General features: G+C 46.3%; 3 protein-coding genes across 3 annotated transcripts; 1 reads left to right on the top strand and 2 right to left on the bottom strand.

Annotated features, from left to right (window-relative positions):
• Window positions 1–1,046: 1,046 nt before the first annotated feature.
• elk1 (ETS transcription factor ELK1) lies at window positions 1,047–12,778 on the bottom strand. The gene is made up of 11 exons (XM_079742030.1): window positions 12,117–12,778; window positions 11,104–11,312; window positions 9,745–9,924; window positions 9,262–9,435; window positions 8,844–8,990; window positions 7,454–7,792; window positions 6,151–6,238; window positions 5,753–5,886; window positions 5,569–5,652; window positions 5,159–5,260; window positions 1,047–4,163 (listed from the first exon to the last, which is right to left on the bottom strand). The coding sequence occupies exons 1-11, from the start codon at window positions 12,139–12,141 to the stop codon at window positions 4,065–4,067; spliced, it is 1,581 nt and encodes a 526-aa protein (XP_079598156.1). The 5' UTR covers window positions 12,142–12,778; the 3' UTR covers window positions 1,047–4,064.
• A 515-nt stretch (window positions 12,779–13,293) lies between these two features.
• Window positions 13,294–15,370, bottom strand: uxt (ubiquitously-expressed, prefoldin-like chaperone). The gene is made up of 6 exons (XM_079742443.1): window positions 15,202–15,370; window positions 14,916–14,997; window positions 14,744–14,811; window positions 14,290–14,397; window positions 14,095–14,158; window positions 13,294–13,576 (listed from the first exon to the last, which is right to left on the bottom strand). Exons 1-6 carry the CDS (start codon window positions 15,267–15,269, stop codon window positions 13,517–13,519), a joined length of 450 nt encoding a protein of 149 aa, XP_079598569.1. The 5' UTR covers window positions 15,270–15,370; the 3' UTR covers window positions 13,294–13,516.
• A 379-nt stretch (window positions 15,371–15,749) lies between these two features.
• cdk20 (cyclin dependent kinase 20) lies at window positions 15,750–19,296 on the top strand. The gene is given in 9 exon segments (XM_079740908.1): window positions 15,750–16,016; window positions 16,134–16,247; window positions 16,619–16,807; window positions 17,203–17,324; window positions 17,778–17,840; window positions 18,066–18,189; window positions 18,365–18,520; window positions 18,896–18,963; window positions 18,965–19,296. Coding segments are annotated over 9 exon segments (1,023 nt in total). The 5' UTR covers window positions 15,750–15,941; the 3' UTR covers window positions 19,077–19,296.
• The last annotated feature ends 2,931 nt before the right edge of the window (window positions 19,297–22,227 follow it).

Genomic DNA, 22,227 nt, shown 5'->3' with positions numbered 1-22,227 from the left:
GAAGCCTCCCTCGCGCGCAACACCACCGCTGTCCTCTCTCCAGTCCGCAGGTGCTGGGAGTCAACCAATCACATCCGTGTGCCACGCAGGGCGGGCCAATCCGGAGTGTGATGCTGCGTTAGTCTGCCAGCATGATGTAATGCTCCAGATCTCTCCTCTAACCCTCCCCCTCCACCGTGATCATGACCGAGAGAGGATGGAGAGGGAGAGAGAGAGAGAGACACCGAGAGACCGATATAGGATGGAGGGGGAGAGAGAGGAATAGGGAGAGGGGGGGGTGGGGGGGGGGGGGGGGTGGGGGGGGGGGAAAGGGAGAGAAAGATGGAGCTGTTATCCCGGGACTGAAGGTATAAAACTGATCCGTAGTTCTGACGTCAGTCAGGCCGAACTGAACTGGGAGTTTTAAATCTAGTGGATGGTCTGGTCAACTGAAAATTAATCGATCTTCTTTGGATCAATACTTATATTTTTGTAATATTACCAGAGCATATTATACTACAATGTATAATAAACTATAATAATTATAGTATATAGGTGTGTATATATTCAATACTACTTTTATATTATACATAATAATACATATTACTTACATATATTTACTTATATATTACATGATAGAATATAAAGTATATTCAATATTACTTACATAGAGCATTACTTATATATTATGATAGAATATTGAATACAATAGTGTATTCAATATGACTTGTATATTATTTATTATACATATTACTTAAATATATTTTGTAATATTTTATGATAGAATATAAAGTATATTCAATATAACTTTTATAAAATATTTTATTGAATATTGTATACGATCGTATATCATATCTTACTTATATATTATATGATAGAATATTGTATATGATAGTATATCATATATTACTTAGATATATTTAAGAGAGTATTCTCTAGGTATGAGGACATTGTTGGATAAACTAGTCGCGCTAAATGTATCTGGGCAAATGTGTGTGTTTGTACGTGTGTCTGTGTTTCTTACAGGAAAGGAAGAGAAAGAGACAGAGATGCAGACAGACAGGTAGTCAGACAGAACGGCAGGCAGACAGAGAGCGCCAAGTCATTTTTATTTGTCCTCTATGACATAAAAAAATCATTTATCTTAAGCTCTGGAACATCTCAGAAAAATATAGTTAACCCCGCCCCCATCATCAATAAACCCCCAGCCAGCCAATAGGGGCCAGGGAGGGGCGGGGTCATGCACATCTGACAGCAACGATAGGCCACAGAAACAAGACATCAGGAATAGCTTGCAGCCATTGTTGGTTTGGTACGGACACAAAATTACAGCTTCTCTATTTACACCAATCACAACGTCACCCCTCCTGGCCAATCAGGTGATGAGTTAAATGTCTGTACTGTGATTAGATACACTGATGCATCTCTGGTCCCCCAGAACATCAGCCTCTCATCCAGCATTCCACCACAGAGGGGGTTGGGGTCCCCATGGTAACAGGAGGGAGTTGCCGTCTCCATGGTAACCGGAGGGGGTTGTAGTCTCCATGGTAACAGGAGGGGGGGAGGGGGGTCTCCATGGTAAAAGGAGTTGGTTTAGAACAGGTCTCCGTGGTTACAGGGAGTGGTTGTGGTCTCCATGGTAACAGGAGGTGGTTTAGACCAGGTCTCCATGGTTACAGGGAGTGGGAGTAGACCAGGTCTCTGTGGTTCAGACCAGAAGGATTACAGTAGAGAACAGTCTCAGAGGAACCTGAGGGTGAATTTTAACCCTCTCAACAACACTTTGACATCTCATCCCCAGGTGTTCGAATAAAAGTGCAGCTACAGACATTGTACATTTCATAAGTCCCAGAACGCAGGCAACGTGAACCCCACCTTCTCGTGTAAACAAAGAACATCCCTCATGTTGCTGGTGCAGTTAGCTTGACAATCATGACCTTGATGAGCCGAACCCATCAAGGCTCACGCATTTACTTTGAAGAACCAATGGCTTGTCACTATCACAGCACACCTGCCTTAATAGATGCACATCGTGAAGAAATCTAAACATTTAATATATATATATATATCTGGCATACTTTTCCTTTTAAAATTAAGGCTTTATACTTTTCAAATGATCCCATAAACATCTCTGTATGAATTGACGGTCGTATGTACATGAAGAACCATCTAGTCGCTTGTAAAAAAATAGATTGTAAATGTTAGTCATGCTCAGAGCACAGAACAGTCATTACTAAACGATAGTCCTTAAAAACCAATCAGACATTACCAAACAGTAGTCCTTAAAGACCGATCAGACATTACCAAACAATAGTCCTTAAAGACTAATCAGACGTTACCAAACGATAGTCCCTAAAGACCAATCACACATTACCAAACAATAGTCCTTAAAGACCAGACATTACCCAATGATAGTCCTTAAAGAACATCAGACAGTGACTAAATGCTCCAACGCTTCGAAGACCATCAGAAATCACTGAACAATCCTAGTCCATAAAGATCAATCAGGCATTACTAAACGATCCTAGTTGTTTATCACCAATCTGACATTACTAAACGACCCTAGTCGTTTAAGACCAATCAGACATTACTAAACAATCCTAGTCCATAAAGATCAATCAGATATTACTAAACGATCCTAGTCGTTTAAGAACAATCAGACATTACTAAAAGATAGTGCTTGAAGACCAATCAGACATTATTAAACAATCCGAGTACTAAAGACCCATCAGACATTACTACACAATTCTGGTCGTTAAAGACCAGATGTGTAAGTAAATCAAGGAGAGGAGCATCAGTTGGACTCTTTGGTCCCTGACTCTATTCATGAGCAGCTCTTCAAACCACCACCAGGGGGAGACAGAAGAGAGGAAGAAGGGGTTAGATAAGAGTGGCAGCCATTTTGGCTCTTGCACCTAGGCGGGTGGTTGCTAGGCAACAGCTGAACGATGACCCCTAGTCGTGGACTCACCTTGGCCTCAGGTACTTGATTATAGAGTAAACATCCTCCCCGTACAAACATAGCAACGGCAACAACAACAGTCAGGTCACCATGGCAACCAGAGATTAAGCCTCCGTGAATGTTTAAAAACCACAACAACAACGACAACCAGAGCCTGGCTATAAAAGTCTTCACTGCCCTCTCCCACCACCGGGGGCAGCACTGTGTGCCGGGGTATGACGAGCTGCATCCTCTATCATCCACCCCCCCACCCCGAGGGGCAGCACCTCTCTAAATGTTCTTTATAAAACGCTGTCTGAGTAAGAAACGTTGGTACAAACGCTGAGCTCCTCTGCTGTCCTGCACAGCCCAGGACGGCCGCGATTGGCTGGTTGATATCTCTGGCTGCTCCAATAGGGGGCCAGATATCCTAGGATCAGCAATTAGCGAACAGCAGGGATGGACAGTTCCAGCAGAAGGTGATTAGGGCGGGGCTGTCACGACAGCCAATAAACAGGCCTTTGGTGAGGGCATTAGGGCGGGGCTATATAAACAGACAGCCAATAAACAGGCCTTTGGTCAGGGCATTAGGAGGGGGCTTGCATGATAGCCAATCAACAGGCCTCTGGGGGGGGCTTTAGGGTAAGGTGAGGGCTTTGCGTAAACGTGAAGACTGAGGCAATCTTCAGATTTAAGCTTACAAGGTCTTATAGGCTGAAATATTAAATAAATAACATAAAAAAAAGAACCAACTAAAACAAAGACAGAAAAGAAATAACATTAAATGGTTCCAGCGTTAGCTTGATTGAGTTAGCATAGTAGCCAGTCGTCCATTGCTGGACTCAAGCTAGGTGTTAGCATCTCGCTAGGCCTCTCCCATGTTGTGGATCCTCTGAACCTTAGCTCCCAGGTTAGCATGAATCAGGCCAACACACTCTAGTATCCAGCTAGCGCTCCGGGCTCGGCTGGCTGCCTAGCGCTCCAGGACTCCACCATGACGCTAATGACGGCCGAGGTTAGGCTAGGAGACCTTCTCCTTCCTGTCTGCTCGCACCACTGACAGCCAATCAAACGCCTCCTTTCTGGCCTCCATCAAGGCCTGGGACTCTCCTGCCAGGCCCTGCCCAGAGAGGGGGGCTGCAGCTCAGGGCTTCTGGGGTCCGGGAGAGAGCACAACAGGGGTGGACAGGCCGTCCACGCTGAGGGCGGGGATGTGGATCTGGTTGGAGCCGTTGGTGGGGAACTGGAGGACCAGAGACAGGAATAGTATTAGTACTAGTGCAAACACAACAAAGTAGTAGCCCTGATAATATTAATTAGAGATGCAGAAAATATCAAAAGCTCTGCTATAGCTTCCACCAATGTACACATATAGATTCAGCTCAACCTGAATGATATAGTCTAATAAACCTGTATCATGTACAGTGTTAAGTCAGTTGAACCAGTAATATATACAGCCTATGTTAAGTCAGTTTAACCTGTATTATATACAGCCTATGCTAAGTCAGTTTAATCAGTATTATATATAGTCTATGTTAAATCAGTTTAACCTGTATTATATACAGCCTATGTTAAATCAGTTTAACTTGTATTATATATAGTCTATGTTAAATCAGTTTAACCTGTATTATATATAGTCTATGTCAGTTTAACCTGTATTATATACAGCCTATGTTAAGTCAGTTTAACCTGTATTATATATACTCTATGTTAAGTCAGTTTAACCTGTATTATATACAGCCTATGTTAAGTCAGTTTAACCTGTATTATATACAGCCTATGATAAGTCAGTTTAAACTGTATTATATATAGTCTATGTTAAGTCAGTTTAACCTATATTATATACAGTATGTTAAGTCAGTTTAACCTGTATTATATACAGCCTGTTAAGTCAGTTTAACCTGTATTATATACAGCCTGTTAAGTCAGTTTAACCTGTATTATATACAGTATGTTAAGTCAGTTTAACCTGTATTATATACAGTATGTTAAGTCAGTTTAACCTGTATTATATACAGTATGTTAAGTCAGTTTAACCTGTATTGTATACAGTATGTTAAGTCAGTTTAACCTGTATTGTATACAGTATGTTAACAATAGATGTCAGTTTAATTATAGCTGCTATAATAATACTTATACGACACAAGTACTTATGACAATGCTTCAAATAATCGTAATAATGATTCTTAAGCAACATCAGTCTTCACCCACAGTGTGTGTGTGTGTGTGTGTGGTCACCTGGAAGGACAGCTTGGCGGGGGAGCGAGGGGCGATGGGGGACAAGGTGCTCCAGAAGTGAATCGTAGATGGGAGAGGACTGGGTGTCAAGAGCACTGGAGTCTAGAGAGAGAGAGAGAGAGAGAGAGAGAGAGAGAGAGAGAGAGAGAGAGAGAGAGAGAGAGAGAGAGAGAGAGAGAGAGAGAGAGAGAGACAGAGACAGAGAGAGACAGAGAGAGCGAGAGACAGAGAGAGAGCGAGACAGAGAGAGAGAAACACACAGAGCGACAAAGACACACAGAGACAGAGAGAGAGACAGTGAGCGAGAGAAAGAGAGAGAGAGAGAGAGAGAGAGAGAGGTAAGTCTTTTTCCTCAAGCGCTACACCCAGAGCGGCTGATGTAACGGGTGGAGGAGGTGGAGGAGCAGTACCAGAGAGTGGGAGGTGATGACGGAGGGGGTCAGTGTGTTGGAGCTGCAGCCTGGAGCCAGCAGGCTGCTGACCGCAGCGTTGACCTGCACACAGAGTGGTTCATCAGCGATTGTTCAGTGATCGATCAGGTATTGATCAGGTGTTGATCAGAGGTATTGATCAGGTTTTTAGTGGGACCAGCACCTTGTCCAGGGAGAGTCCCGGGTGCAGCAGGGAGGTGGAGGAGGGGAGCTCCAGGCCCCGCGGCTTCTTGGGTCTTGGAGGGACCGCCTCCATCAGCCCCGCCCGAACACCTGCAGGAAGCCCCACCGAAGATTCTGAAACACACACACACACACACTTACTACAGCTCTACACACACTTACTACAGCTCTACACACACTTACTACAGCTGTACACACACTTACTACAGCTGTACACACACACACTTACAGTACAGTGGTGTTCGCTCCATTAACACACCATCAGATGGGTGGAGTGTGTGTGTGTGTGTGTGTGTGTGTGTGTGTGTGTGTGTGTGTGTGTGTGTGTGTGTGTGTGTGTGTGTGTGTGTGTGTGTGTGTGTGTGTGTGTGTGTGTACCTGAGGGGGGGTCCCGGCGGGGGCAGGGAGGAGGGGCCGGCTCTACTATGGAGAGTGGAGGGTCTCCGTCAGCTGCTCCGCACTCCTCCTGGTGGGGGCAGCACACACTTATTACCAGGTCATGATGTCACCCTCTCCTCTCTCATCACTCCATCATTCTGTCTCTCCTCTCTCATCCCTCCATCATTCTGTCTCTCCTCTCATCCCTCCATCATTCTGTCTCTCCTCTCTCATCCCTCCATCATTCTGTCTCTCCTCTCTCATCCCTCCATCATTCTGTCTCTCCTCTCATCCCTCCATCATTCTGTCTCTCCTCTCTCATCCCTCCATCATTCTGTCTCTGCTCTCTCATCCCTCCATCATTCTGTCTCTCCTCTGTCATCCCTCCATCATTCTGTCTCTCCTCCATCATCCCTCCATCATTCTGTCTCTCCCCTCTCCTCCCTCCATCATTCTGTCTCTCCTCTCATCCCTCCATCATTCTGTCTCTCCTCTCTCATCCCTCCATCATTCTGTCTCTCCTCTCTCATCCCTCCATCATTCTGTCTCTCCTCTCTCATCCCTCCATCATTCTGTCTCTCCTCTCTCATTCTGTCTCTCCCCTCTCCTCCCTCCATCATTCTGTCTCTCCCCTCTCCTCCCTCCATCATTCTGTCTCACCTCCATCACCCCTTCATCATTCTGTCTCTCCTCTCTCATCCCTCCATCATTCTGTCTCTCCTCTCTCCTCCCTCCATCATTCTGTCTCTCCCCTCTCCTCCCTCCATCATTCTGTCTCTCCTCCATCATTCTGTCTCTCCCCTCTCCTCCCTCCATCATTCTGTCTCTCCCCTCTCCTCCCTCCATCATTCTGTCTCTCCTCCATCATCCCTCCATCATTCTGTCTCTCCTCTATCATCCCTTCATCATTCTGTCTCTCCTCTTTCATCTCTCCATCATTCTGTCTCTCCTCTCTCCTCCCTCCATCATTCTGTCTCTCCTCCATCATTCTGTCTCTCCCCTCTCCTCCCTCCATCATTCTGTCTCTCCCCTCTCCTCCCTCCATCATTCTGTCTCTCCTCCATCATCCCTCCATCATTCTGTCTCTCCCCTCTCCTCCCTCCATCATTCTGTCTCTCCCCTCTCCTCCCTCCATCATTCTGTCTCTCCTCCATCATCCCTCCATCATTCTGTCTCTCCCCTCTCCTCCCTCCATCATTCTGTCTCTCCTCCATCATTCTGTCTCTCCTCCATCATTCTGTCTCTCCCCTCTCCTCCCTCCATCATTCTGTCTCTCCCCTCTCCTCCCTCCATCGGTCTTCACCTCCTTCTCCTCCAGGGTCACCATCCCTAGCAGCTCCTCCTCGGAGGGCAGGATCTCCTCCTTGATGACCGGGGGAGGAGCCACCATAAGGGGAGGGGCAACGGTGGAAGGCCCGGTCGCCATGGCAGCCTGGTGCTGAGGAGGAGCAGACTTAATGACGACAAAGACAGGAGTGGGAGGATGAGGAGGCGTGCCGACTCTCTCGTCCACCGCCGGGGGGAGGGGAGAGGTCCTGGGAGGAGGAGCCAGGGGGAGGAGCGGGGTGAGGGAGTCTGTGACGCTGGTCAGGTAGATGTGGGGGGGCTCGGAGAGAGGAGGAGGAGGAGGAGGAGGAGCAGTCTGGAGGAGGACACACACACACACAGTAGACCTGGTTTAACATAGGAACATCTAGTCTGGTGGTCTACAGTAGACCTGGTTTAACATCTAGTCTGGTGGTCTACAGTAGACCTGGTTTAACATCTCGTCTGGTGGTCTACAGTACCCTGGTTTAACATTTCGTCTGGTGGTCTACAGTAGACCTGGTTTAACATCTAGTCTGGTGGTCTACAGTAGACCTGGTTTAACATCTAGTCTGGTGGTCTACAGTAGACCTGGTTTAACATCTAGCCTGGTGGTCTACAGTAGACCTGGTTTAACATCTAGTCTGGTGGTCTACATTAGACCTGGTTTAACATCTCGTCTGGTGGTCTACAGTAGACCTGGTTTAACATCTAGTCTGGTGGTCTACAGTAGACCTGGTTTAACATCTAGTCTGGTGGTCTACAGTAGACCTGGTTTAACATCTAGTCTGGTGGTCTACAGTAGACCTGGTTTAACATCTAGTCTGGTGGTCTACAGTAGACCTGGTTTAACATCTGGTCTGGTGGTCTACATTAGACCTGGTTTAACATCTCGTCTGGTGGTCTACAGTAGACCTGGTTTAACATCTCGTCTGGTGGTCTACAGTAGAGCTGGTTTAACATCTTGTCTGGTGGTCTACAGTAGACCTGGTTTAACATCTCGTCTGGTGGTCTACAGTAGACCTGGTTTAACATCTAGTCTGGTGGTCTACAGTAGACCTGGTTCAACATCTAGTCTGGTGGTCTACAGTAGACCTGGTTTAACATCTCGTCTGGTGGTCTACAGTAGACCTGGTTTAACATCTCGTCTGGTGGTCTACAGTAGACCTGGTTTAACATCTCGTCTGGTGGTCTACAGTAGAGCTGGTTTAACATCTAGTCTGGTGGTCTACAGTAGACCTGGTTTAACATCTCGTCTGGTGGTCTACAGTAGACCTGGTTTAACATCTCGTCTGGTGGTCTACAGTAGACCTGGTTTAACATCTCGTCTGGTGGTCTACAGTAGACCTGGTTTAACATCTCGTCTGGTGGTCTACAGTAGAGCTGACCTGGGTGCGGGCGGTGCTGCTGGTGGCCAGCTGGGGGCTGGGGGCCCGGGTGGGGGTGGGGACCGGAGAGCACTGGCTCACCATCACCTGAAGACCTTCTCCACTGGCTGCCCCTAGTGGCAGGGAGGACTCTGAAATCACACCCACCTGGGGGGACATCACACACACACCTGAAGATTAGGGCTGCTTTCAAATAATCCATTTCCTGTTTCAAATTGATCTTCATTTGAGTGTTCCGATATCGATGAATCAAATCCCATGATCGATCTTTTAATATTTGCCTTTTCCTGTGCTGACACTTTGCTCGAGTGGAACAATTGGAACTTCATCCCATCCCTTGAGCATTCCTCGACAGGGGTTGTGGAGGCTCCACCCAACAGGGTGGTGGTGCCACTGTGGTGGAGGGTGGTGTCCCTACCTCTCTCAGCGTCCTGGCAGCCTTAGCAGAGGGTTCCTGTGAGAGGAGCAGCTCTGCTTTGATTGGCCGAGCCGGAGGAGCGTTTTGCAGGGATTGGATGGTGAAGGTGGAGTACAGCCCTGACTTCATGTAGTCGTTACGACAGCTCTTCTGGGTGTTGCTAGGCGACGAGCGCTGTAATACAACCAATCACTGTTCAGTTTTTCGTCTTCAACAATATGTGGTCAAGTAGTGAACCAAGTGTTCAGTATAGCTCCATAGATATATAACGCCATATGTAGTATAGTTAAGTATTCAGTATAGCTCTAAAGATATATAACATCATATGTAGTATTCAGTATAGCTCTATAGATATACAACCTCATATGCAGTATAGTTAAGTATTCAATATAGCTCTATAGATAAATAACATCATAGGTAAAGTATAGTTTACTATATTTATTGATATAGCTCGATATATATGAACTCGTATTAAGGTGTCACCTGCATCAGGCCCTTTGATGGACAGCTGTTTGCCCCTTCCCCAGGGCTCTTGGATTGGCTGTTGGGGTCCAAAGGGTCCCGCCTCTCGTCTCCCCCCCTCATCACGTCCAGCAGCAGGTTGTCCGGCTGGCCGACAAACTTATAAACAAACTTCTGGCCGCTCACCTTCTTGATGATGTTCTGAGAGGACAGAAGAGCATCATGGTGGCTTAGTGTCAGAGCAGGAGAGACCAGCACAGTGAGCTCAACACATCATGGTGGCTTAGTGTCAGAGCAGGAGAGACCAGCACAGTGAGCTCAACACATCATGGTGGTGCGTAGCTTAGTGTCAGAGCAGGAGAGACCAGCACAGTGAGCTCAACACATCATGGTGGTGCGTAGCTTAGTGTCAGAGCAGGAGACACCAGCACAGTGAGCTCAACACATCATGGTGGCTTAGTGTCAGAGCAGGAGAGACCAGCACAGTGAGCTCAACACATCATGGTGGTGCGTAGCTTAGTGTCAGAGCAGGAGAGACCAGCACAGTGAGCTCAACACATCATGGTGGCTTAGTGTCAGAGCAGGAGAGACCAGCACAGTGAGCTCAACACATCATGGTGGTGCGTAGCTTAGTGTCAGAGCAGGAGAGACCAGCACAGTGAGCTCAACACATCATGGTGCTATGTAGCCTTGTGTCAGAGCTATGGCTTGGACAGCGTCAGGGCTGCCGCACTAGCAGTACCTTGCGGTAGTAGCACTACCTTGTCGCATTATCTTGTTGTAGTAGCAGTACCTTGTCGTAGTAGTATCTGAGCTCGTAGTAGCAGTACCTTGTCGTAGTAGTATCTGAGGTCATAGTAGCAGTACCTTGTCGTACTATCTTGTTGTAGTAGCAGTACCTTGTCGTAGTAGTATCTGAGGTTGTGGTAGCAGTACCTTGTCGTAGTAGTATCTGAGGTCGTAGTAGCAGTACCTTGTCGTAGTAGTATCTGAGGTCGTGGTAGCAGTACCTTGTCGTAGTAGTATCTGAGGTCGTGGTAGCAGTACCTTGTCGTAGTAGTATCTGAGGTCGTAGTAGCAGTACCTTGTCGTAGTAGTATCTGAGGTCGTGGTAGCAGTACCTTGTCGTAGTAGTATCTGAGGTCGTGGTAGCAGTACCTTGTCGTAGTAGTATCTGAGGTCGTGGTAGCAGTACCTTGTCGTAGTAGTATCTGAGGTCGTAGTAGCAGTACCTTGTCGTAGTAGTATCTGAGGTCGTAGTAGCAGTACCTTGTCGTAGTAGTATCTGAGGTCGTAGTAGCAGTACCTTGTCGTAGTAGTATCTGAGGTCGTGGTAGCAGTACCTTGTCGTAGTAGTATCTGAGGTTGTGGTAGCAGTACCTTGTCGTAGTAGTATCTGAGGGCGCGGCTCAGCTTGTCATAGTTCATGTTGTTTTTGTTCTTGCGCAGGCCCCAGAGGCGGGCCACCTCCTCCGCGTCCAGCAACTTGAACTCCCCGTCCTCCCCCGTCCAGGTGATCAGGTGGCGCTGGCTGGCGTCGTCCAGCAGGAGGAGCAGGAACTGCCACAGGGTGATGGAGGGGTCCATGGCTGGGGTGCAGGGGGACAGGGTAACAGATCAGTCCACGGAGAGGAGTGATGGATGGATGTCTCACCTCCTTTGGCCCAGAACCGGGTCTAAAGACCAGGTCTGTCATCATGTGGGTTAGTTCAAGGGACTTCTTTGATTCACTCATCTTTGTACTGAACTCTCTTCTGCACTTCATATACTTAACCTTTAAACCATTTGCCTTTCATTTTAAACTGCTTTGCTTTATTTATATTGCTTTATTCACCAATCCAGTTCTTTCTTACTGAAGTCAGACTTACGTGGACAAGGGAGTGTGAGAGTGAAGAGTTAACACCATCCCTCCTCTATTGGTTTTCTTTATTTACATGATGCTTATTATTGTTTATGAGAGAGAGAGAGAGATAGGGAGAAACAGAGTTATACACAGACAGAGAGGAAGAGAAAAATACAGCAAGACAGATATAAACATATAGACAGAGGGAGAGGAAGAGGGAGAAACAGAGAGATATAAACAGAGACAGAGGGAGAAAGATGGAGGGGGGAGGGCTGTAGAGACGGTTTGAGGGACAACTCCTGCATTCTAATTAGTTTCATTAACATTCAGACAGCCAATAAGCATCAAGGACCCATCACCATGGTGACCTTTCATCTCACGTTACCAGGGTAACACACACACACACACACACAACGATTACACACCAAAAACAACTAACAGACTGAGTTCTTAACTAGTCTATAGACTTCCTGACCACTGTGTGTGTGTGTGTGTGTGTGTGTGTGTGTGTGTTCGGTTCTTCCGTGAACTCAACATTAGTTAATCTTACCATTGATCAGCGGGTTTGAATCCATCTTCTCCAGATTATATTATTTCATTCCAGCGCCTTGCGAATAATAATAAAACAAACTTAATCACATCGATAAATCATGACGATTCCCAAAATCGCAGCAGCAGCAGTCAGGCGTCAGAAGTCAGGGGCGGAGGACGTCCGCTCCGCCGCCGAGTTGGAGGCGCTGATCCCGGCTGCAGGTGGAGACCATCGCCCCCTCCATGCCTGGCTCCACGGCGCCGATAGCAGCCGAGGCTCACTAGCAACCAGATGCTAGCTAAGAAGGGTTCGTCTCGGAGCTGAAGGGCCGATCCCGAGGCGGTGGTCCGCCCCTCTTGGAGGGTCTCCGTTAGTGGTGATCGGTCCACAACACCAGCTCCTTAGCCGTTAGCTTCCCGTGCTAACACCAGCTACTTAGCCCCTACCTTCCCGTGCTAACAGCACCTAGATAGACGTTAGGTTCCCGTGCTAACGTAAAGCCTTCTGCTCAGACTCCCACCTCCCAGCAACGCTGCACCGTCCAGAGGAGAGCCCGGGTGTGCTGTCAGAGCCCTGGCTGCTTTTTCTCCGGTCGCGGACCAATCTCTAAGTTCTTAACTTATTGTATTAAATATTAAAACCTTAAAATATAACTGGTTTTCCTCCTCACTTCCTGTTTTGACAGAACGCCCCCTCGCTGCGCTCGAGCCAGCAGCAGCCAGGGACGTCATGACGTGACGTAATGGTTGGCAGAGACGCACATATTATAATATAATATCATCACTAACCAGATCCCTCTGTTCGCGCTTCTCTTTATTCAGGGTTAATCACTCGGAAAGATATTAGCCACACGTGTCTAAATGTAAAGCGTGTGTGATTGAGTATATATATATATATATATATATATATATATATATATATATATATATATATATATATATATATATATATATATATTGTGTGTGTGTCATTTTGATATATTTTGGTACACCACTCTTTTCTATTCAGCATCCAGTTTCCATGGTGATGCTGATGGGAACAGAGGTTGCTAAAACATCTCACACGCTAAGGGCTAACGCTCTTCCAACAGGAACCAATCGCTGCTGCTCCACCTGCTGGCCACTGCTGATTTAACACAATACAACCCAGACATATAGTAACATAACATAACATCACACATAGACGTTTATAGGAATATAGCTACTTTTATTCTAATAGAAGTATATACAGATTTTTCAAACACAAGCACATCATGTTGGGGTAATGTATGTATCATAAAGAAAACCAACAGACAGCTCTTAAGAGGACAGACAAGTCTAATAAAAGACAGGTCTAGAGTCTATAGACAGGTCTAAAGACAGACAGGTCTGACGACTATAGACAGGTCTAAAGAAGACAGATTTAGGCTCCTCCCCTTCCTAGAGTCCCTGCTGGTCTTCCTCTGGGAGTTCAGCCAGACCCTGCAGCTCCCGCAGACCCTGCAATGACATCACCACGACCTCATGATCAAATCATCATTACATCACTCTCATCCAAACATGATCAGACCCTCATCGACACCACATCATCACCTACATCTCAACACAATCCTGCAGATCCAAACATCATCAGGACCACATCATTACACCATCAAGACCTCATCATTACATCATCATGACATCAACATGACTTCAGCATTCCATCATTGGGACCTCATTACATCGTCATGACCTCATCATGACATCATCATTACATCATCATGACCTCATCATTACATCCTTTTTAGAGGATGTCCAAAACATGACTATTCAAAGGCCCACAGATGCCCCATTGCAATTAGGATCTTACGCAGGCAATCAAGAAGGAAGTTCTAGGCAATATTCGCTCTTTAGGTCCATATTTAATCTATGGTTGTCCCAGGTTCAAATTGTTTAAAATTGTACAACCAATATGCTTGCTCTATGACCATTATTCTACTACTTTTCATCCTATTCTAGTGCTCCTTCTAGGACCTCACCTCCAGCACCATGCGGATGTTAGCCTTGATCTTGGCCGAGTCTTTGGTGAGCAGCTCTGTGAAGCTGGGGAGAGACGAGAGTCACGCAGGAAAACCTCTCACAGAAAGATCAAGGGAAGAGAGGGAGAGATCTCAAAAGGGAGATCTCTCTTACAGGAAGATCTCTGCCAGATGATGCAATAGAGGGGAACTCACGCGTTCAGCTGCCTGGTTTTCTTCTCTATGAAGCGGAGCGCTTCGGCGTGGCTCATCTCCACAAAGAAGCCGTAGCCCACTGCCACAAAGACCCTAGAGGAGTCCTCCCTACAAGATAAGGTAATACATCAATATCAACCCCAGACAGTAAGCATAAACACAGGGTCCTGCTGTGTTTTGGAGGGTCCTGCTGTGTGTTGTAGGGTCCTGGTTTTTATGTGGGGTCCTGGTGTGTATTGTGGGGTCCTGGTGTATATTGGAGGGTCCTGGTGTGTGCTATGGGGTCCTGGTGTGTACTGTGGGGTCCTGGTGTGTATTGTGGGGTCCTGGTGTGTCCTATAGGCTCCTGGTATGTATTGTGGGGTCCTGGTGTGTACTGTAGGGTCTTGGTGTGTATTGTGGGGTCATGGTGTGTCCTATAGGGTCATGCTGAGTATTGGGGTCCTGGTCTTACACATGTGCCTGGACATAGAAGTGACAGCCCAGGTCCACCTCAGTCTTCAGCTCACTGTCTCCAGACTCCTGAAACCCCATGGAAACACTTGATTAGCACGCCAACAACCTCAGACTCACGGGGCATACTTGATTCATTATATGTGTTTATGTGTGAGAGAGTGAGAGACTACCTGCAGGCTTTGAATGGTGTTCTTCAGCTGGAGATATTGGGCGATCTTCTCATAAACTCCATCTCTCTGCTCCAGTACCTTCCTGCCACAGAAGAGGACCATAGCCGTCTGCGTTATAGTGCTAGTGTTCATAACGTGGAAATACTATACAGACTAATGTGTGTACAAGTTAAGTGTCTATGCTTGTAGTACTTTGTGCATGTGTGTAGTACTGCGTGTGCGTGTGTGTGCGTGTGAGTGGTACTGTGTATATTTGTAGTACAGTATGTGTTTGTGTAGTACTTACTGCAGGTCTCTCTTCAGAACATCGCTTATAAAGGATTCGTACAGCAGGATCTTGTCTCTGCTCGCCATGTTGCTGAGGCTTCACCTGGACTTAGATAAAGGTTTCTTCTGTAGCTGCATTATGTTTATATCAAGCGCTTTCCACTCGCGTGCCCACAGGACGCAGCAACTTAGCCACTTCCGGAAAGTAGTTATCAGATTAAAAGCCCGCCTGTATGCCGACTATAATATCTCACAAAACACTCCATCGTATCGTTCCTGACGATGTATTCCTAAATAAACTATTTGAACGTTTTTGGAATTATGTTTGAACTGTTGTTTTTTTTGCAGAAATGTTTTGGAACTCTGATCACGGTCCTTCTGATCAACATCAAGACGAAATTAAAACATTTTACTGTATGAAACATCCAATATTTATATATCCACAGTCAAGTTTGAAGTTGACAGTCGAAATTTTAAATGAATGTAGGAAATAATACATCTATACTTTTATTTCATAAAACCATTACTTCCGGTCACATGATCTGTCATGTCACTGAACCATCGACACTGACCGTGGATCAGGAGACACCAACGGTACAAAGCTCTTTTACTGAACATTTAGGGACTACACGGAGAGCCTCCGCATGCAGGCTCGTGTTTACGACAGCTCGAGCTCCGTGGATCTGACGCCGGGCAGACGGCGGGCTCGAGCAGGGGCGCTGCCCGGGGGTTGTTAGGTGCGGTTGCCTAGGAGACGCCATGGACCAGTACAGCATCTTGGGTCGGATCGGAGAGGGCGCGCACGGCATCGTGTTCAAAGCCAAACATATCGAGGTACTAAACGCCATGTGTGCGTGTGTATTACATATAGATGATGTGTGTGTGTGCGTGTACGTGTGCGTGCGTGCTTGTTGAGGTGTGTATTACATTTAGATGCTGTGTGTGTTCCAGACGGGGCAGACGGTGGCCATGAAGAAGGTGGCTCTGCGCAGGTCGGAGGAGGGCATCCCCAACCAGGCCCTTAGGGAGATCAAAGCTCTGCAGGAGATCCAGGACAACCCTTATGTAGGTCCCTCATTCACCTCCTTACCTAGGTCCCTGATTTACCTCCTTCACCCTTACCTCTTACAGCCTCACCTAGGTCCCTGACTCACCTCCTACACCCTTACCTCCTTGCCCCTTACCTAGGTCCCTGACTAACCTCCTACTCCCTTACCTAGGTCCCTAGCTCACTTCCTACATCCTCATGTCGGTCCCTTACTTATCTTCTACACCCATTCCTATATCTCCAACTCCCCTGCTATACCCTTACCTACTAATCTTACATCGGTTCCCAACTTCCTCTCCTTCTCATGTCCTCTCCTCTTCTCCTCCCCTCTCTCTCCTCTGCTCTCTCCTCTTCTCCTCCCCTCTCCTCTCCTCTCTCCTCTGTCCAGGTTGTCCGGTTGAAGGAGGTGTTTCCTCACGGTACTGGTTTTGTACTGGTCTTTGACTTCATGCTGTCAGATCTCTCTGAGGTCATCAGGAACACCCAGCGACCTCTGACACAGTCCCAGGTCAAAGGGTACATGATGATGCTGCTTAAGGGAGTGGCCTTCCTCCACCACAACAACATCATGCACAGGGTAGGTTCTCCTCACCCACCCTCACCCAGTCACCCCCTTGACCCGTTACACTCCGCTGGTTACAACGCTCATACACAATGACGGTACTGGCTTCAAACTTATTATCACAGAGATGGTCGAGGTCCGGCCATGGGACAACGAGCCCTCCCTCCTAGGACACTCCGCCCAGAGTGAAGATTGGATCTCAGTGATTGAATTCCACCTGAGATAGAATTAAATCACTTCAGAAATGTAACAGAAATGTTGTCACGTTTCAGCCCAAACACAAAGGATATTTGTGCATTAGAAGCATGTGATTATATTATGTGTGTGTGCCTGCGTGTATGTGTGTATGTGTGTGTGTGTGTGTGTGTGTGTGTGTGTGTGTGTGTGTGTGTGTGTGTGTGCATGTGTAGGACTTGAAGCCTGCCAACCTGCTGATTAGTTCCTCCGGTCACCTGAAGATCGCAGACTTCGGTCTGGCCCGACTCTTCTCCAGCCAGCAGCAGCGACTTTACAGCCACCAGGTGGCCACCAGGTACTAGCTACTAGCTTACATATGCTAATACATTTACCAGGTGCTAGCAGATATATATTAGCCAAACACTAGCACACATACTAGGCACTAGTTGCTAGTTTGGCCACAAGCTAGCACACGCTGTTATGGTTCCAGGTGTTTGATGCTAGGTTAGCCTGATGCTAGGTGTGTTTGATTCTAGGTTAGCCTGAGGCTAGGTGTGTTTGATGGTAGGTTAGCCTGATGCTAGGTTAGCCTGATGCTAGGTGTGTTTGATGCTAGGTTAGCCTGATGCTAGGTGTGTTTGATGCTAGGTTAGCCTGAGGCTAGGTGTGTTTGATGCTAGGTTAGCCTGAGGCTAGGTGTGTTTGATGCTAGGTTAGCCTGAGGCTAGGTGTGTTTGGTTCTAGGTTAGCCTGATGCTAGGTGTGTTTGGTTCTAGGTTAGCTTGATGCTAGGTGTGTTTGATGCTAGGTGGTACAGAGCTCCAGAGTTGCTCTACGGCGCCAGGAAGTACGACGAAGGCGTCGACCTCTGGTAAGACAACAGAAGCTTCACACCTTTTGTAATACTACGACTAATAGTAAAGAATACTACAACATATACTTAATAATACTACATTACACAATAATACTACAACTAATACTCAATAATACTAAAATTAATACAAAATCATACTACAAGCTATACTAAATATTACCACAACCATTACTAAATGATACTACAACAAATGCGCGCGCGTGTGTGTGTGTGTGTGTGTAGGGCGGTGGGGTGTGTCTTTGGGGAGCTGGTGAACTCCTCCCCTCTGTTCCCGGGGGAGAACGACATCGAGCAGCTGTGCTGTGTGCTGAGGGTGCTGGGGACCCCCACCCTGGAGACCTGGCCGGTGAGACCATGAACCGGATCTGTCAGAGATCATTGATTGGCTGCTGTGGTCTGACATGGGTCATCACCGATGACCCATCACAAACACACACATCACAAACACACACACACACGCTCACCCAAACACACGCACAACCAACTGGCGCACGCACACCCACCACGCCCCCTGTGTGCAGGAGATGGTGGAGCTGCCGGACTACAATAAGATCACCTTCAAGGAGAATCCTGCCCTCCCATTGGACGACCTGGTCCCTGACTCCTCCCCCCAGGCCGTCAGCCTGCTCAGCAGCTTCCTGGTTTACCCCCCCAAACAAAGGTGTCCTGCTGCACAGGTGCTCCACACACACACACACACACACACTCTCTATACATACACACACACTGTTAACACACACACACACACTCTCTATACATACACACACTGTTAACACACACACACACTCTCTATACATACACACACACTGTTAACACACACACACACACTCTATGCATACACACACACACACTCTATACATACACGCACTCTATACACACACACACACAAACACACTCTATATATACACACACACTATGCACACACACACACACACACACTCTATAATCACACACACACACACACTCTATACATACACACACACACTTTACACACGCCACCACAATATACAAACACAAACTATATTAACTCTCTCTGTCTCTGTCTCTCTCAGGCGTTGCTCCACCCATACTTCTTCACCCCTCCCCTCCCCGCCCACCACTCTGAGCTGCCCATCCCCCCCCCCCCCTCGCCAGCGCTCTCAGGCTCCGCCCACTCACTTCTCTGTCCACCTGCCCCTGGAGAACAGTCTGGTGGACCCTGTGCTGCTGCGGCACCACGCCCCCTGTCTGTAGGAGCCAATCACAGCCAAGCGCTGATATTAGAATTTGTGCAAATAGTCTATATACATCTTATAAATGTGTTGATATATACATAAACACATGTGTTTTTATATATATTATATACATATTTATATATTTTTGTTTTTATATATACTGTATATATGTGAGCTGAACTACTGTCATGTTTTTTGGACTGTGTGAAAATAAATGGACAAAATATACATTTTAATAATCCAATGTATGTTCCACCTGATATATCTCTGCTACCTTATATATCTAATATATATGTACTATCATATATGGACTATCTAATATATGTAGAGTCTAATACATATATATATATATAATACATGTATCTACAGTGGGGCAAAAAAGTATTTAGTCAGCCACCAATTGTGCAAGTTCTCCCACTTAAAAAGACGAGAGGCCTGTAACCCTAACCCTAACCCTGTATACCTCAGCTATGAGAGACAAAATGAAAAAAAAAAAAATCTAGAAAATCAGACTGATTTTTAAAGAATTTATTTGCAAATTATGGTGGAAAATAAGTATTTGGTCAATAACAAAAGGTCATCACAATACTTTGTTACATGCCCTTTGTTGTTAATAACAGAGGTCAAACGTTTTCTGTAAGTCTACAAGGTTTTCACACACTGCTGCTGGTATTTTGGCCCATTCCTCCATGCAGATCTCCTCTAGAGCAGTGATGTTTTTAGGCCTTCACTGGCAAGACGGACTTTCAACTCCCTCCAAAGATTTTCTATGGGGTTGAGATCTGGAGACTGGCTAGGCCACTCCAGGACCTTGAAATGCTTCTTACGAAGCCACTCCTTCGTTGCCCGGGCGGTGTGTTTGGGGTCATTGTCATGCTGAAAGACCCAGCCACGTTTCATCTTCAGTGCCCTTGCTGATGGAAGGAGGTTTTCACTCAAAATCTCACGATACATGGCCCCATTCATTCTTTCCGTCATACGGATCAGAAGTCCTGGTCCCTTGGCAGAAAAACAGCCCCAAAGCATGATGTTTCCACCCCCATGCTTCACTGTAGGTATGGTGTTCTTTGGATGCAACTCAGCATTCTTTCTCCTCCAAACACGACGAGTTGAGTTTTTACCAAAAAGTTATATTTTGGTTTCATCTGACCATATGACATTCTCCCAATCCTGTTCTGGATCATCCAAATGCTCTCTAGCAAAATTCAAACGGGCCCGGACATGCACTGGCTTTAGCAGGGGGACACGTCTGGCACTGCAGGATTTGAGTCCCTGGCGGCGTAGTGTGTTAGTGATGGTAGCCTTTGTTACTTTGGTCCCAGCTCTCTGGAGGTCATTCACTAGGTCCCCCCGTGTGGTTCTGGGATTTTTGTTCACCGTTCTTGTGATCATTTTGACCCCACAGGGTGAGATCTTGCGTGGAGCCCCAGATCGAGGGAGATTATCAGTGGTCTTGTATGTATTCCATTTCCTAATAATTGCTCCCACAGTTGATAGGCTTTGATAGGCTCTCCCACAGTTGATCCCACAAGCTGCTTACCTATTGCAGATTCAGACTTCCCAGCCTGGTGCAGGTCTACAATTGTGTTTCTGGTGTCCTTTGACAGCTCTATGGTCTTGGCCATAGTGGAGTTTGGAGTGTGACTGTTTGAGGTTGTGGACAGGTGTCTTTTATACTGATAAGGAGTTCAAACAGGTGCCATTAATACAGGAAACGAGTGGAGGACAGAGGAGCCTCTTAAAGAAGAAGTTACAGGTCTGTGACAGCCAGAAATCTTGCTGGTTTGAAGGTGACCAAATACTTATTTTCCACCATAATTTGCAAATAAATTCTTAAAAAATCAGACAATGTGATTTTCTGGATTTTTTTTTTCATTTTGTCTCTCATAGCTGAGGTTTACCTATGATGAAAATTACAGGCCTCTCTCGTATTTTTAAGTGGGAGAACTTGCACAATTGGTGGCTGACTAAATACTTTTTTGCCCCACTGTATGTATCTGCTATATTATGATTATAATATACGTACCATCTAAAATATATTAACTATCTAATATATATTATCTAATATATTTACTTTCTAATATATATCTAGCCTATTCTGCAAACAAAAGAGCTTACAGGATGCAAACATCAGGTTTTGCTGCCATGTTAATCTAATTGATTGACTGAAGGTGTTTCTCATAAGCGCCCCGTCTGGCCGTTAAGTCAACTGCAGCCTGCTGACGCACTCGCATTCAGATCCCCTTGGGTTGAGATGATAACATATATACTCCAATGTAAGTAATAATCATAATTAAATCAAGAATAAACTTCGGTAATAAACAGACAATATGAGTGACGTGAGTGGATATTAAGACCATACAATTTTCAAATTGAAAAGAGCCGACCTTTTGGCCATTAACCTGCGTTTAGATGTCACTAAGGGCCTGGAAACCGGTCCAAATATCATAAAAGTCCGCCCAAACGCTCACTACGCAAATCATTCTCACTAAGGTCTCACTATAAAACCTGCTTATTTGGGAACGCGGTTGGTGCATGTCAAATCGTACACGTAATAACTTTAATTGATTGGTTGATTAATCACATTGGTAACGGAAACCTCAGTCAAACAGCACCCTCTGGTGGAGGATGGCCTATCATGCATAACACACCAAAATAAAAACGACAATTTGAAACAATCAATCAATTTAGAAACACATTCAATCAGACAACAACAATAACATGATCACATCAACTTTCTATTAGCATATCGTTAGATATTGTGTTAGCGCTCCTGTTGGCTAGTGTTTGCATGCTGTTGGCTCTCCTGTTTGTGTGTGCGTGCGTTCGTGCATGTGTTTCACCACGTGTGTGTGTGTGTCAGTACGTTTGTGTGTGTGTGAGGGTCAGTACGTGTGTGTGTTTGTGTTTGGATGCCTGCAAGTGTGTGGGGGGTCCTTGCTATTTCAGTCGGACAGCCTGTAATAATCTGAGTTGCTAGGGTAACCGGGGGATGGGGTTTCAGTGACAGGTGTGTATAAGTGATTTCACTGCAGGTCACATGTTGTCATAAAGTTCCGTGGCTCACTTTCCTCCCCACTTACGTGATGCTGGATGTTATGGATAGGGGTCTGCTGGGCAGGACCGCGATGTTCCGGAGGTGGGCGGAGCTGACCCAGGAGCCGCGCACC

This window comes from Pollachius pollachius, assembly GCF_949987615.1.
Source record: "Pollachius pollachius genome assembly, chromosome: 8".
NCBI lineage: Eukaryota > Metazoa > Chordata > Actinopteri > Gadiformes > Gadidae > Pollachius > Pollachius pollachius.
This window is presented reverse-complemented; position numbering and strand designations above follow the sequence as displayed.

What these genes read in the sequence shown, in the direction of transcription:
- elk1 (XM_079742030.1), bottom strand. Translation starts at nt 12,141, where the DNA reads ATGGATTCAAACCCGCTGATCAATG. An exon ending in GCAGCACCGCCCGCACCCAG is followed by an intron (nt 7,793 to 8,843) that starts GTCAGCTCTACT and finishes GTCCTCCTCCAG; the next exon opens with ACTGCTCCTCCTCCTCCTCC. An exon ending in CCGCCGGGACCCCCCCTCAG is followed by an intron (nt 5,887 to 6,150) that starts GTACACACACAC and finishes TGTGTGTTTCAG; the next exon opens with AATCTTCGGTGGGGCTTCCT.
- uxt (XM_079742443.1), bottom strand. Translation starts at nt 15,269, where the DNA reads ATGGCGAGCAGAGACAAGATCCTGCTGTACGAATCCTTTATAAGCGAT. An exon ending in ACACCATTCAAAGCCTGCAG is followed by an intron (nt 14,812 to 14,915) that starts GTAGTCTCTCAC and finishes ATGGGGTTTCAG; the next exon opens with GAGTCTGGAGACAGTGAGCT. An exon ending in TTCTATGTCCAGGCACATGT is followed by an intron (nt 14,398 to 14,743) that starts GTAAGACCAGGA and finishes CTTATCTTGTAG; the next exon opens with GGAGGACTCCTCTAGGGTCT.